The 14093-nt window shown below is 44.6% G+C and overlaps 1 protein-coding gene across 1 annotated transcript; it reads left to right on the top strand.

Annotated features, from left to right (window-relative positions):
* The first annotated feature begins 2649 nt into the window (after positions 1-2649).
* LRRC23 (leucine rich repeat containing 23) lies at positions 2650-14048 on the top strand. Its single transcript, XM_044449741.1, has 7 exons — positions 2650-3220; positions 3843-3955; positions 4167-4420; positions 4543-4673; positions 5878-6014; positions 7919-8180; positions 13793-14048. The coding sequence occupies exons 1-7, from the start codon at positions 3101-3103 to the stop codon at positions 13832-13834; spliced, it is 1059 nt and encodes a 352-aa protein (XP_044305676.1). The 5' UTR covers positions 2650-3100; the 3' UTR covers positions 13835-14048.
* Positions 14049-14093: the final 45 nt, after the last annotated feature.

The following is a 14093-nucleotide window of genomic DNA, read 5'->3' as shown; positions in this document are numbered from 1 at the left end:
TACTCTACTTACAGCAAAATAATAAAACATAGATTTGTAAGTTCTAGAAAAAATCAGGTTGCATTGTAAAAGCTTCCTTAACCTACCTTTAAAAATAGTTATTGCAATTGCACAACAGCATCTAAATGCAAAACCACTTAAGTGCAAATTTAAGCATGCTTATAAGCTTAACTGTCCCTTCTCCATCTACCTAGGATGGACACAACATATTGGATGTAGATACACAACGAATGTAGAACTGCCCCATTCCCAAAGTCAATAGCAATTTTAGATGTAGCTTCCTGCAATGCTTGGGTAGCTCTAGGAGTTAGTACACTTGGACATTTTTAATTCTTCACCTGCATTGCTATGTTGCATACTTGAATGGAAGTAAAAACTACTTAGCAAAAAACCTGTTATTTCTGAGAAAGCTATTACCTGTTAAGGAAGGAGAGACGACTATGAGGATGGGGCAAGAGCTGCACAGAATAAAAGCACCTCTTAAAATGTGTAAATATGGCATTACAAATTACAAGTAAGAGTAGGAAAATGTAAAATATAAATTAGTAAGAATAAATAGATCGCTCCATTGAAAGGAAAGATTAATTTCAATTTTATTCTTATAAGCCCCAAATGTACATATTTGCTTACCCCTTCCATTTTCAAATTCAGCTATTAAAATGAGCAACAGTGACTGGGTTTGAATGCCACAAAAACCTATCACAGGAGTTAATAGGTTGTCATGTTGTGTGAGTACAACCAATTTCCCTAGCATGGTTTGTGAATGGGCTCAAGTAAACACAGCAATCCATGGGCTGTTACAGGGGCTGCAACTCCCATGAAGGGTTGCCATTTTGTGCAAACCTTAGCAACAACTCCACCGAGGCTACAGCAAATTGGCTACTGAGCACATTAGCAAGAATGCCCCCCCAGAAAAAAAAAATCTCTTGCCACTCTTGCTAAGGGACTTCCAGGCACCACTGCCTGCCTTCCCCAGAGTGCCCAAGCAGTATTTGGGAACAACTGGCACTGACTTTTCCCCTGCACATTGTGATGATGAGTTGTTCTGAATTTGCTGCAATTTGTCAGCTCTTCCAGAAGCTGACCTGACAGCCAAAGATCCCTTGGGCCTTGACAGCTCAGCTGTGGACAGCTGCCAAAAAGAGGAACAGTTTGGAGCCTCTTCTGGGCAATGTTCGGGGTTGGTACATATTGCACCCTGAGCCATGTAACTGCAGAGGTTCACACCTGAGCAACTGAACCCACATTTTTAAAAAGATTGTTCCCACAGTCTTTTAAAGGTGTTGCCAGCCTTGACAGCTCCTTCAGGGTGTGCCTGAAAGGGCTTATAATCATGGCAAGGAGGGGGAAGACCATTTGGTTATCCTGCCCTTTCCCCTGAAATACCTATGGGAAGACCAAAGGAAAGACGGCGGAGGAGTGTGGAGTGGCACTGCAGGAGGATGGCCCTGCCGCATGTAGACGGAACAATTAAACACTGAGAAGGCCACACACCTAATTAGCCCTTGGTCCCTTCCCACCTCCCCGTTTGGCTTCTCCCTCCCTGTACAGACTTGTCCACCGACCTGGACAGTGCTTGCATCGCCACTTCTCCCCTCTACGAAACGATTACATGCTGCAGAATCATAGTGGTATAAAACACCTGATCCCTGTGCTCACAATCCGTTACTTTGCTGACCCCAAAGAGCGCCCTGCGGGTTCTCTGCAAATCATTAACAAAGACGTCGAGGAGCACTGGGCCCAGGAACGAGCCCTGGAGTACCTCGCTTGTCGCCTCTTCCAGTTTGAGGAGGTGTCGTTAATGAGCATTCCCCAACCCACTGAGGCCACTGGCCTCCCCCCAGACCGGTGTCTCAAGTTTAGCACATGTTGGCATGTCCAGCCCAGAATGCAACATATAAAAACACGGTGATATGACAGGTCTGAAGAAATCCGGGATGTGAGGGCAGAGATAGCGCAAGGAGGGAGGCTTGGAGTCAGCATCGCGAGGCACGGCAGTGAGCCAGGCATGAACCAAGTCTGGCGGCTCTCCCCGTCCTCCTCTGCGGCTGCCCACCGACGCAAACTCACCCGAGCGTCTAGTTGGCGCCTTTCCCTTTAAATCCGTTAAAAGCAAATCTTCTTCTAACTCTACTTCCCCTTTATGCAGATTAAGTCTAACGCACCCAATCAGCTTCTACGCCGTATTATCCCCGGGCAGCTTCATTGCAGCCTCTCCTCGCTGCTACTGCGCCTAGGCAGGTTGTGGTTGCCTGAGAAACGGCGAGAGTTTTTGCCTCCTCGCCTGCTTCCAGTCCCTGCAGCAGCGAATATAACAACCTCAGAAGTCTAGTAGCCTCTTCGAGCCTGGATGTGGGTAGTTGTTATCGCTTTCTCTGCCCCGCCACCCGAAACAGAGAAGGGAGGTTAATGGAAATGGGTTTGGTGGTGGGACGGGTAGTTTGGGCTGACCTTCATCCACGGGGTTGGCTGCTTGGGAGAGCAGAAAGTGCCCAGGGCAACTTGCCGCACTGGTAGGCAATCCTAAAAGAAGGAATTTCAGTAAGTGCAGCTTCTTTCAGCCATATGGGACAAGCTGCATTAGACTGGGCCAGGGCGAGCCTCTCGTCTCTTTAAGCAGATCTCGCCTGAGCTTTGGTTGAAGCATGTCAGAATTTTGTGACTGTTTTTGTACAAGGCCCTGCATTCTTTCGAACCTGGCTCTGCAGGCTTTGGCCGGTTATTTTCAAGACCCTGGTTGCTCTCTAAGAAATGTCTTCGAGGAGGACACTGACTAGGGCAGTGAGGAGATTCTGAACCATAAGACAGAAGCTAGATAGCACACATCTTCATTGCTATGAGCTCAGTCCCAGACCTTCAGCTATTGGGAAGTATAGAAATGAAAATAAATAAATAGTGGTGATGATGATGATGATGATGATGATGATGATGAGAGTAATAATAATAGCACTATCCTGGAATGGAGATTCCTCCCATCAGCATCAGAACAGACACAGAATGCCTTCATGTTTCGCAGGAATAAAGTGACTCACTTTGGCCAGTCACTGTAATCCACTTTTGATCTGTTTGTTGTTTAGACTAAGCATACCAGCCTTTGAAGATGTCAGATGAGGAGCCTGAAGATGAAAATGATGCTGAAGAACAGAAGGAAGATGTTGAAGAGAAAGAGGGAGATGAAGGAGGAGAGGGGGAGGAAGAGAAGGAAGCAGAGGAGGAAGAGGTAACAGATCAATAATATTGATTAGATTATGCTTAAATCTATACGGCAAGATCCATCTGGTTAGTTCCTATTGTCATCAGTCTCCCAATATTAGGCCTCCAATTAAAGTCAGTGGGTGAGATGTAAGCACATGCTTACTTTTCTTCACTGTTATCAGTGGAACTTCCAAGGGCTTAACTGTAGCTGGATGGGGCCTATGTTAAAAGAGTCTAAATCAGCAGATATTTTTAAGAGTCAAAAACACACTAGAAAAAGAAGAAACACTGAGACAAAGGAAGGAAGAAGGAAGAGATTAAGCCCTCTCAGAGGGATAGAATGACAGTGGGGCAGAAGCAAGTGGAGAACATCCCTGGAAAGGATAATCAACCAGATTGTAATTGTCACTGAATTAGAGACAGAGTGTGCAGGATTACTTTGCCCACCCATCTCCTCACCTTTTACTTGTCTCCCACACCAACATTCTGTACTTCTACTACAATGTCCCACACATGAGGCAGACAGAAGGCCCAGAGTGAATGTGAGGAAGGAGTAACCACTACTTGATCTCCCACTTCTGTGGCAAATCTCTTCAACCTGACGGCTTTTATCTGAATTCTTGTTCTAACTGTGCTTGCTTTTCCAGACCCAAGTCTCAAATCCTCTCACTGAGGATATCTTGAAGGAAAGCCTTTCGCTTTTATGTAAAACTGGTAACGGCCTGGCTCACGCCTTTGTGAAATTAGAGGCCAGAGAAAAGTGAGTGTTGAAACATACCCAAGTCAAAACCTGCCTCAATTTTCCCTTTATGGGCAGGTGGAACTCCTAGCAGTTCTACCTGCCTGTAAGGGGATTTCATTCCCTCATCCAACTTTTTGGAAAAGTGGAGATGTTGGTCAGGGCTAGGGAGGATAAAGGACTGCAAAGCTGGTGCTAGTGAGTAATATTCCTTAATTCCATCCTGCATTAGGGAGCTGACAGACATCGCCATCATTCAAAGTTTCATCCACTTACGTTATGTAGACCTGTCAGACAATCTACTCCGAGACTTGTCTCCATTGGCGTGTCTCACACATTTGCTGTGGTTGAAAGTGGATGGCAATCGACTAACCAGTGCAAGCATGGATGAGATGCCGTATCTACAGATTGCCAGCTTTGCAAACAACCACATCAAGGACACAAATGGCATTAGCCACCCACGCTTGACCAGCCTCAATCTGAAAGGTGGGTGGACATAATGAAGATCTTGTATAAGCCTAGACAGAAACTTCTCACTCTGTACTTCCTGGGGAAAGAATCAAGGAATAGTTAACCCTTTTATTGTTATCTTCTCCTCTGACATCCAGGGAATGAGATTGAGATAATAACAGGACTGGATCCAGAGAAGTTATCAAATTTGCACACATTAGAGTTGCGGGGTAACAAACTAAAATCGACGGCTGGACTCTACTTGCCCAAGCTCAAAAATCTGTACTTGGTAAGAGAACTTGTCCTCTCACACAACAGGCCAATTTAGATGTGATATTGATAATGTGAATGCACTTAATGTGCATGTATTGATATAAACAGCAGCCATGGGGAGCCTAAGCAACCATGGTCCAATGGGAGGTCAGAAGTGTAAATTCAGCTCTTTTTTTTCTTCCTACATTCCTGACAAAAATCTCTTCTCTGCTGCTACTTGCCTTACAAAGGTAGCACCTATTTACCTTTCAAAGGTAGCTTCCTACTACAGAATTTATCTTCACTTGAAATGCAAATAGCAGCTTCAGGGGGGCATTTAAAAAAATGCCCCACTGTGACAAGAAAGAAAAGAATTGAACTTTCCCCTCCTCACTTCTCAGGCCGCTCAAACTTGGCCAACTACTATTTACATACCAAGCATGTACGTTGCTTACATGCAGTGCTTTTTTTGTAAAAAAAAAAAAAAAAAGGTGCCGGAACTCACTGGCAGCACTCAGAGCTTGACCACACACATTCACTATCTCACTGTCAGACAGCAGACACAAAAGCAGCCCCATTAATGATGTTTGCTGCTGATCTGCTACTGTTCAAAATCACTTTGTAAAATCCATTGGAAAAAACGGTGCCGGAATGCTGTTCCGGTGCGTTCGATGACCAAAAAAAGCCCCGCTTACATGCCACTACATGGAAGTTCCAGCACTAGCAGGAGTAGGCACTCCGGCACCCTCCAAACAGTGGCCATATGGGCTGGTTGGGGTGGATGAGTAGTCTAGAATATCTATTTTATTTATTTATTAAAAGCTTTTGTATGCCGTCCTGTTATACAAGATCTCAGGATGGCTTACAGTCTAGAGCGCATCAAGTTGCCTGCCCGTGTATATAGCTTGGCTCCACTGTGTTTCAGGCTGACGCTGAATTCTGCACTCAATGTACTCTAATAGCCCAGATGGATGGATGTGTTCAGATGGAATGACAGAAGCATTTAGAGGGTTATGTACTGTGTGATCCAAGTGACCTCCACCAAGCTACAATTCCCAAGATTCTTTGGCATATTTTATGGCCATTAAGCGGTATAGAATATAGGTTGTTTGCACAGATATGCCCTCAAATCTAATGAACAGCAACATATTTCTAATTACTAGGTTCTTATATCTCTGCTTAATGTGTGAATGTACTGCATCCAATTTTCAACTCTTACCCTGCATTGTGTCACATCATAGGCCCAGAACTCCATTACCCATCTAGAGGGTCTGGAAGGCTTGGAACAACTCACGACCCTCCATCTCCGTGACAATCAGCTTGAAACTTTGGACGGCTTCTCAGAAAGCATGAAGTCTCTTCAGTACCTCAATATACGGTGGGCTATTTCTGTGGAATCTCCTTCAGGGGTCTGCTATAAGTAGAAGGGAACCAACACAGGGGCTGGTGTCTGGGCCAGACTCCGCTGGCTGAACTGCAAACCGCAATCTGTAGCAATAGCCTGCACTTTACCCCCTGCAGGATTTGCTATTCATAGCCCTGAAGCTACCATAGAGCAGATAAGGGTCCAGAATGGGCATCCAAAAGCCATTAAACTGTTAGTGAAATAGCACTAAATTAAATAATGTTTCATCTCCTGAAAGAAATACTAAGATAACAGAGGAAGAGGCAGAAACCACCTTGTTACTGTTGCAGCTTTTCATTGGCTCTGCAGGTGCAGCTCATGCCCTGAAGTATGTTGGGCTACTGAATTCTGCTGGGGAGCATGGGGATGTGAGAATCAAGGGGTTTCTGCAACAGCACACAGCAGCTGCCACAGGGTTTTTTAATGTTTCTGAACAGTGAGAATTTGGAATTATCATGCGGCCTTCAAGCAGGGAGCTAATGGCCCTCCGGCTTCCCCCTCCTTCATTACTGCCAAACCCTGGTTACCTCCACATGTACCTCCACAAAATTGAGGACTTTTGGGATAGACCAATGCACTGTCTGATGGATTAAGGCATGGTTGATGGATTGAAAGCAGAGGGTAACTATTAGTGGGTGTTGGCCAGTGACAAGCGGGGTCCCCCAGGGCTCTGTCCTGGGACCAATCCTGTGCAAGTGGCTGGAGAGCAGCACATGTGAAAGGGATCTTGGGGTACTGGTTGATTGCAGGCTAAACAAGAGTTGGCAGAGTGACATGGTGGTCAAGAGGGTGAACGTCACCCTTGGTTGCATAGCCAGAAGCGTGGCTTCTAGATCGAGAGAGGCATTACTGCCACTCTGTACAACTCTGGTGTGCCTGCAACTGGAGTATTGTGTTCAGTTCTGGGCCCCACATTACAGGAGAGATAGAGCCAGGTTGGAAACGGTGCAGAGTAGGGCCAGAAGGATGTGGCTGGTTTGCAGGGGAAGCCACAGGAGGCAAGACTGAGGGAACTGGGTCTTTTCATCCTGGAGAAGAAGAGATTCTGATGGGATCTGTTGGTGACATATAGGTGAGGCGGTGTAATGCAGAGGTGGGTTTTCCCCTGCTGAGGAGGGCAGGATGTGTTCCATTGGAGCAAAGTGCAGGGAACTCAGGTTCAAATGGGATGCCAGGAAGTACTTCCTAACAATTAGGGCCCAAAGGTATGGAATGGGCTTCCATGGGAGGTGGTGGAAGTCCCACTGGTGAGGATGCTCAAGGATAGGCTGGACATGCACATGGTAGGCATGTCATGAACAGAGCCAGCTGGAGACAGGGGTCAGACTAGATGGCCCGGGAGACCCCTTCTAACTCACTCTGTTTCCTCTCCACACCTGCAAGCTGTGGTCACCTCTTCCTCTATTCCACCCACTCCCAATATCAGGAAATTTCTCTACTGGCCAGTCAGGGGCAACTCCTTCCTGCTCCCCAGGGTGGGAGAAGTTCTAACTACCACCTGAGCTCCTATTGCGGAGCACCACTCCCCACTCCCACCTGAGAAAACAGTAACTGGGACAAGGGAGCGAGTGGCTGCTCCTCTGGCCTGCTGTGGGGCTTGGCACGGTCAGGGATGGGGTGCCTTGGCTGGAGCCCTGGTGAAGACACAGTTAAGGTCTTGGAGGATCCATGGTTGTGTACCCCCGATGACATGAAAAGTCAATCTCAGAATAGAGGTGGTGAGATTTAAAATAAAGGAGGCCCAGGAGCAATCATAGTAAGATCTACTTGCTGACTTTTAAACCATCTATTCTTGTTTTTTTGGTTTAAAATCCATCATCAGCATCGTCTAAAAGGGGCTAAGTTATACGTAACATATCCCGTTCCCTTTGCTGCAGGGGGAATGCAATTGAGCAGCTACAGGAACTGACGAAGCTGCAGGTGCTGCCCATGCTACGAGCCCTGGTCTTGCTAGAAAACCCTTGTTCTGATGAGGGGGACTACCGTATTGAAGCCCTGGTGCAGCTGCCACGTCTTGAGCGCCTTGACAAGGATTTCTTTGAGGAGGAAGAACAGGCTGAAGCTGAAGATATACGTCACCGGCGTCGGGAAGAAGAGTTGGAACTAGAGAGAGAAAAGGAGAGAGAAAAGGAGCTTGAGGTGAGGCCTAAGAGGAAGTGTCACAGGAGAGAGCAGTACTCACATTTCAGTAAACTAACTTCCTTTTGGGATAGCCACCTCTTCATGCATTTCATTTCTATACCACCAGATAGTTTAAGCTTTCTGGGCAATTCACAATGCAAAGCATGACCTCTAAATTTCAATAATATAGTAAGACATAATTTAAAACCCTTAAAACAGAATAAAGCCAGAGTAAAATCTAGCAGTAGTGCAAACCTCAACGATGCAGTAAGAGAGCAAGCCTATAGCCACTAGACATTGTCTGAGGGACCACAGGATTTTTCCCAGTCCCACATCTGAGGTAGGAGACTGCGCTTCAGCCTCAGAGCAGCAGAACAGAACTCCACTGCCCCTTCACAGCCACTGTAGAAAGAACTGCATTCAGAAAGGTGGTCACCAAGATGCGTTGAAGGAGGTGGGGAGGAGTCTGAAGTGACCAGGATACGAAGTACTTGAAGCTGCCCCAGCCTCCTTCTCTCTCCAGGTTACTCCAACTAGACAGCTGAAAACCGCTGCCCAGTGGAAATGCACACTGGGAAGGCAGAGAGGTGAAGAAATTTATGCCCCTATCCATGGGATTGCACTCAAGCACAAGCTTTAAAACTGGCAGACTAATTACTAATCAGTGGCTTGTAGAGACTACTGTGATGGCTATAACTTGGGGGAATCAGTGAGTGGAACTTGTAGTTTCTATTAAGACTCTACTGACAGTTTGAGCAGCAAGAGATGAATGGCATGGTTCCTAATTTATAAGGGAGCAAGCTTGAAATAAGGAATCTGGTAGCTTTCAGTATACAATGAACCAGGCTGCCTCGATTCATAACAGATACTTTTTAAAAGCACAGCGAAAGCTACCAAATCTACAATAGTACTGGCTTAAGAGCCCACAAAATCTGATATGCAAAACTACCATCAACATTTTGTTCCTACAACTGGAGCAGGGTGGATGTAACGGATTAACATGGTTACCTCTGTAAAGATTCCTAAAAGAAATGCAAGACTGACCTTGGGGCACAACAGTTAGGGTTCAGCTACAGAAAATTACCAACCAACTTAAAGGTCAACTGATAGCAAAACTATGAGGTCAGAAGAGCTACATGGAACCTTCTTGGGTAGGAATGTTGCCCTGTCAAGCAAGAGATGGCATATATTCAGGGAAGGGCCACCACCTTTGTTCTGCGGGCTGGATTACCCTTCCTGCAAATAAATGACCTGGCTGGGTGATGTCAAAGGGGTCTCGCCTTGCCCCAAAGCCCCTCCCCCTCACATGACATCACATCCCACAGCCCCATTCCTTTTTCTAAAAAACTTTAGAGAAAGGGCCATCCTGGGTCAGTCCAGTATGCTATTCACACAACATCCAACCAACTGCCCACAGGATCCTACAAGCAGGACTTGTGCAGCAGTACCCTGCTGCCTATGTTTCCAGCGACTGATGCGCATCGGCGATGATTAGCCTTTAATGGCCCTCTCCACTAATGTGTCCAATCCGCCTTTTAACACTGTTCAAGTTGGTGGCCATCACGGCATCCCGTGGAAGTGAATTCTACAGTTTACCTATGTGCTGTGTCCTGAACCTCCCACCAATCAGTTTCAATAGATGACTCCAGGTCCTAGTATTTACAGAGATAAACATGTCTTCTTATCCACTTTCTCTGTAACTTGCACAACTGTATACAACTTTATCACTTCTCCCTTTACTCCGTTTTCCAAGTCAATCCCTGCTGCTGCGATTTTTTTCCTCATAGTGGAGTTTCTCCACCCTGTTGATCATTTTAGTTATTATTATTATTATTATTATTATTATTATTATTATAACATTTCTAGTTGCCCTTTCCAGCTCCACAATATCCTTATTTAGATGCAGTAATCAAAATTGTACATAGTATTCTAAATATGGCTGCACTGTAGATAATAGAACGGCAGTTTGATATTGGGAGTTTCATTTTTCAAATCTTTTCCCAGTAAGTAACATGGTGTTTCCCTGTTTCACAGCAACTTCACACTAGGTTGGCATTTTCACTGAACTGTCCTCTTTATCTTCCAAGATTTCGTTTTTGGTTAGTCACTGTAAGCTCAGATCCCCTCAGCATGTACTTGAAGTTGGGTGGGGAAAGTTGCTTCAACATGCATTGCTTAACACTTGCATACACTGAACTGCCTGTTCTCTGAGTTTGGGGAGATCCCTTCGGAGTTCCTCAGAATGCCAAACCCTCCTAAATAATTTGGTGCCATCAGCAAACTTGGCCACTTTACTGCTCACTCTTAATTCTAGATCATCTGTGAGTAAGTTGAAAAGCACTGGCCCAGTGTAGATCCCTGCAGGATCCCAATGCTTACATCCCTCCTGTGTGAGAATTTCACCATTTCTTCCTATTTCTTGCTTTCTATTCTTTAACTGTATCCATAAGACCTCCCATCCTATTCCATGACTTTTAAGTTTGTGGTAAGGGGCTTTGTTAAAGACCTTTTGGAAGTCCAAGTCAATAATGTCTACCAGGTCATCCCTGTCCACATGTTTATTGACACTCAAAGAACCCTAAAAGATTAGTGAGACATGACCTACCTTTACAGAAGCCACCTTGATTCCTTTTCAGTTTACTAATTTTGTCTTTAATCATGCTTTCAGTCAATTTACCCAGAATAGAAGTTAAGCTGATGAGACTGTAATTTCTCAGCTCTCCCTTGGATACTTTTTGGTATAATATTCAGCATTCTGTAGTTCTTAGGGACAAAGTTACATACTTTGGTAAGATCAGCAATCTTATACAGAGGGGTGCAAAAGTAGGTATACAGTTTTTGTTATAAAAAACAATAGCTTTATTAAGTCACAATAAGGATGACATACAAATTGCAATTAAGTACAACGTGCTCAAATTGCTGGCCTTCAGCATTTACACACTCCTGTAGTTTAGTTTCTACACTGAAGCACACTTTGGCACAGGGTGAGGAACTCTGCATAATTCTTATAACTGTATACCTATATTTGCACATGCACACCCCCCCCATACCTGTATTTTAGTGCTTTAAGAACTCTAGGACGGATGCCATCTGGGCCCAGTGATTTAATTTTCAATTTTTCCATAAGGTTGAATATGTCATCTTTTGCCATCACTGTTTGCCTTGATTTCTCAAACTCCCTTCCTGAAAATGCCTGTTGAGGCACACACATTTGTCCAGTATCCTCTGCTGTAAAGACAGGTGAAAATAATTCATTCAGCTTCTCCATAATTTCCTTATTTTCAGTACTTCTTTAGCTCCATTATCAGCCAATGGTTCAACTGCCTCTAGCTCCATCTAATATATTTAAAGAATGTATTGTAGGCCTTGATGTTGTTAGTGATACACTGAATATGGTTTTGAGTGTTTTGTTTTATTTTTGCACCCCTTATTGTCTGCTTGCATCTCCCTTGTGCAAGCCCATGCTCCGTTTTGTTTTCCTCCTTTGGGCAAGACTTTCATTTCTGAAGGAAAACTTCCCTCCTACTTTCCTTGACACCACTTCTTAATCATGCTGGTAATCTCTTGTATTCTGTGCTACCTTTCCTAATGTGTGGGGTACATACTATCTCAGCTCCATTTTTTTTGTTTTGAGTAATCTCTAAGTATTTGGAAGGAATTTAAGCCCCTTTCAGCTTCTTTTTTGCCAGGTCCCTAATTTTGGAGAAGTTTCTTCTTTTGAAGTCAAGTATGAGTGCATTGGATCACTTTGGCAATCCTCTGCTTAAATATTTATTAAATCTGACAGCACTGCACACCCAAATGGTTCAACAATATCTTGTGGTAGGTCCTGGGAAAACACCCTCGGGAATAAATCCAAGATTGTCTCCCCTCAGGTTGACTCCATGAACATGCTCTAGGGCACAGTAATTTAGTACATTTGAGAAGTTTAACCTTTCTATCAGGTCTGGAACAAAGGATTTAGCCAGTCAATGTGGGTCACTGAAGTCAGCCAATATTGCAGTAATTCTTTATTTGGAGGCCTCCCTGATACTGTTTTCTATACCAAAATTGCTCTGAGCATCCTGGCCTGAGGAATGACTAAATTAATTTTGGAGTCAGGTATTGTCACCCATCGCACTTCTGTGGAACAGTCTACTCTTAGGTTTTTGAGTCTGCTGTACACTACCCCCTGTTTGATATACAGAGCAACACCCCCTCCATTCTGTCCTTCCTAGGCCTTTCTATAGATGTACATCCAAAGAGGACTGCATTCCCCTGTAAATCCCCTTTTCTGTATCAAGCAAAAACAGGACTGCAGCTGAATATGAAAACAAAATAGTGTCCACAGAAGAATGACAGAATTTCACTGTTAATAATGAAGGAATTGGAATTGTGAAAGACTTCATATACCTCAGTTCAGTCATCAGTTCAAAGGGAGACTGCAGCCAAGAAATACGAAGAAGACTCAGACTTGGAAGGGTAGCACTGAAGGAACTAGAAAAGATCATCCAAAGTATTGTATTCCCAATCACAATGTATAGGTGTGAAAGCTGGGCAGAGAAGAAAGCTGACAGGAAGAAAATTGACACCATGAACCATGGTGCTGGAGGAGAGCTTTGTGAATATTCTGGACCATCAGAAAGATAAGCAAGTGGGTCCTGGATCAAATGAACCCAGCGCTTTCCCTAGAAGTAAAAATGACAACACTGAGACTATCAGTTGGACCCCTTTTAATTTAGGGGGGAAAATATGAGGAAGGGATGGCATGACATAGGTTTACAATATTAGGGGTAGAGAAAGTAGAAAACACAGGGACACTCAATAAAGCAAAGAGAGAGCAGACAAAAGGAAGGTCTTCATCACTGGATGCATAATTGTTTACTGGATTCATTTCAACAAGCTATAGAGACTCCTGTCACCACAGGGGGCTCTAAAATGATCTCAAGACAAATTCATGGCAGAGAGATCAGGTATTGGCTATGATCACTACACAGAACTTGAACAAACGGCACTGGTGTACTACTGTCCACTAATTGTGTGATTTAGCATTTAATAAAAAATGAGTGAAGCTGATCATACAACAGCAGATCATCACAGTTCCTCATGATCATTTATAAAGGCCCTAATATATTCTGTACAGAAATAACACAAAAAGCAGGCCCTTCCTGCATGCTCACGGCTTTTTTTAAAAACAGAGAAAAGCAGAATGCAACAAAAAGGAAAGGGAACATGTTGTGCCAGAGTTGTTAGGGATAACTGTGCAATCCAATGTGTATCTACTCTGAAGTAAGATCTATTCAGCTGGCCATACTTCTGGGTAAATGTGCCTAGGATTGCAGCATTAATTCTCTAGGGCATCATTCACTGAGAATTTCTCCCACATCAAAATTGATGGGAGCTGCATACACCAACTAATTCAATAGAATTTGCACAGGAGAGTTTCCTTGTAGATTATGGCCCTCTTGTACTCTCTGGGCTATGGAGGTAGAAGAGCAGGGGAGAAACAGCTCACTTCTAGTATGGCTTGTAGATATGAGGTGTATAAAACTGGCTAGCCTGCTGCCCCCTGAAAAATCCTTATCTGAACGTGCACTAAGCCCGCTCTCTCTGTCTCTGTCCCTCCCTCACTCCCCACACACATTTTGCAGGAAATGGAGGACTTGAACCAGGAGGAGATACCTGTCGAATGACATAGCTGTCAGTCCGCAGGGTGCAGTGGGAGCGGCAAGCTGCTTTCTAGAGCGTTCTCTCCTTGCTGTGCACAACTGACCCAGACAGTGCGATTCCCCTGGCATGAAGAAAGAGGAGGCGGCTATGCTTGCAAAGAGGCAGAGGCTTTAGTGGGGTGGTAAATGGGGAGAGATGTTTCTGTGCTTGGAATGGGTTGTGATTTAAGGCACGTGAATTAAAGAAGTGTGATGAAACAGGGCTGTGTGTTGCTTCTGGCCT

This window comes from Varanus komodoensis, unplaced genomic scaffold (assembly GCF_004798865.1).
Source record: "Varanus komodoensis strain SLA01 unplaced genomic scaffold, ASM479886v1 scaffold60, whole genome shotgun sequence".
NCBI lineage: Eukaryota > Metazoa > Chordata > Lepidosauria > Squamata > Varanidae > Varanus > Varanus komodoensis.
This window is presented reverse-complemented; position numbering and strand designations above follow the sequence as displayed.

What these genes read in the sequence shown, in the direction of transcription:
- LRRC23 (XM_044449741.1), top strand. Translation starts at nt 3,101, where the DNA reads ATGTCAGATGAGGAGCCTGAAGATGAAAATGATGCTGAAGAACAGAAG. An exon ending in AGCTCAAAAATCTGTACTTG is followed by an intron (nt 4,674 to 5,877) that starts GTAAGAGAACTT and finishes GTCACATCATAG; the next exon opens with GCCCAGAACTCCATTACCCA. An exon ending in AGAGAGAAAAGGAGCTTGAG is followed by an intron (nt 8,181 to 13,792) that starts GTGAGGCCTAAG and finishes CACATTTTGCAG; the next exon opens with GAAATGGAGGACTTGAACCA.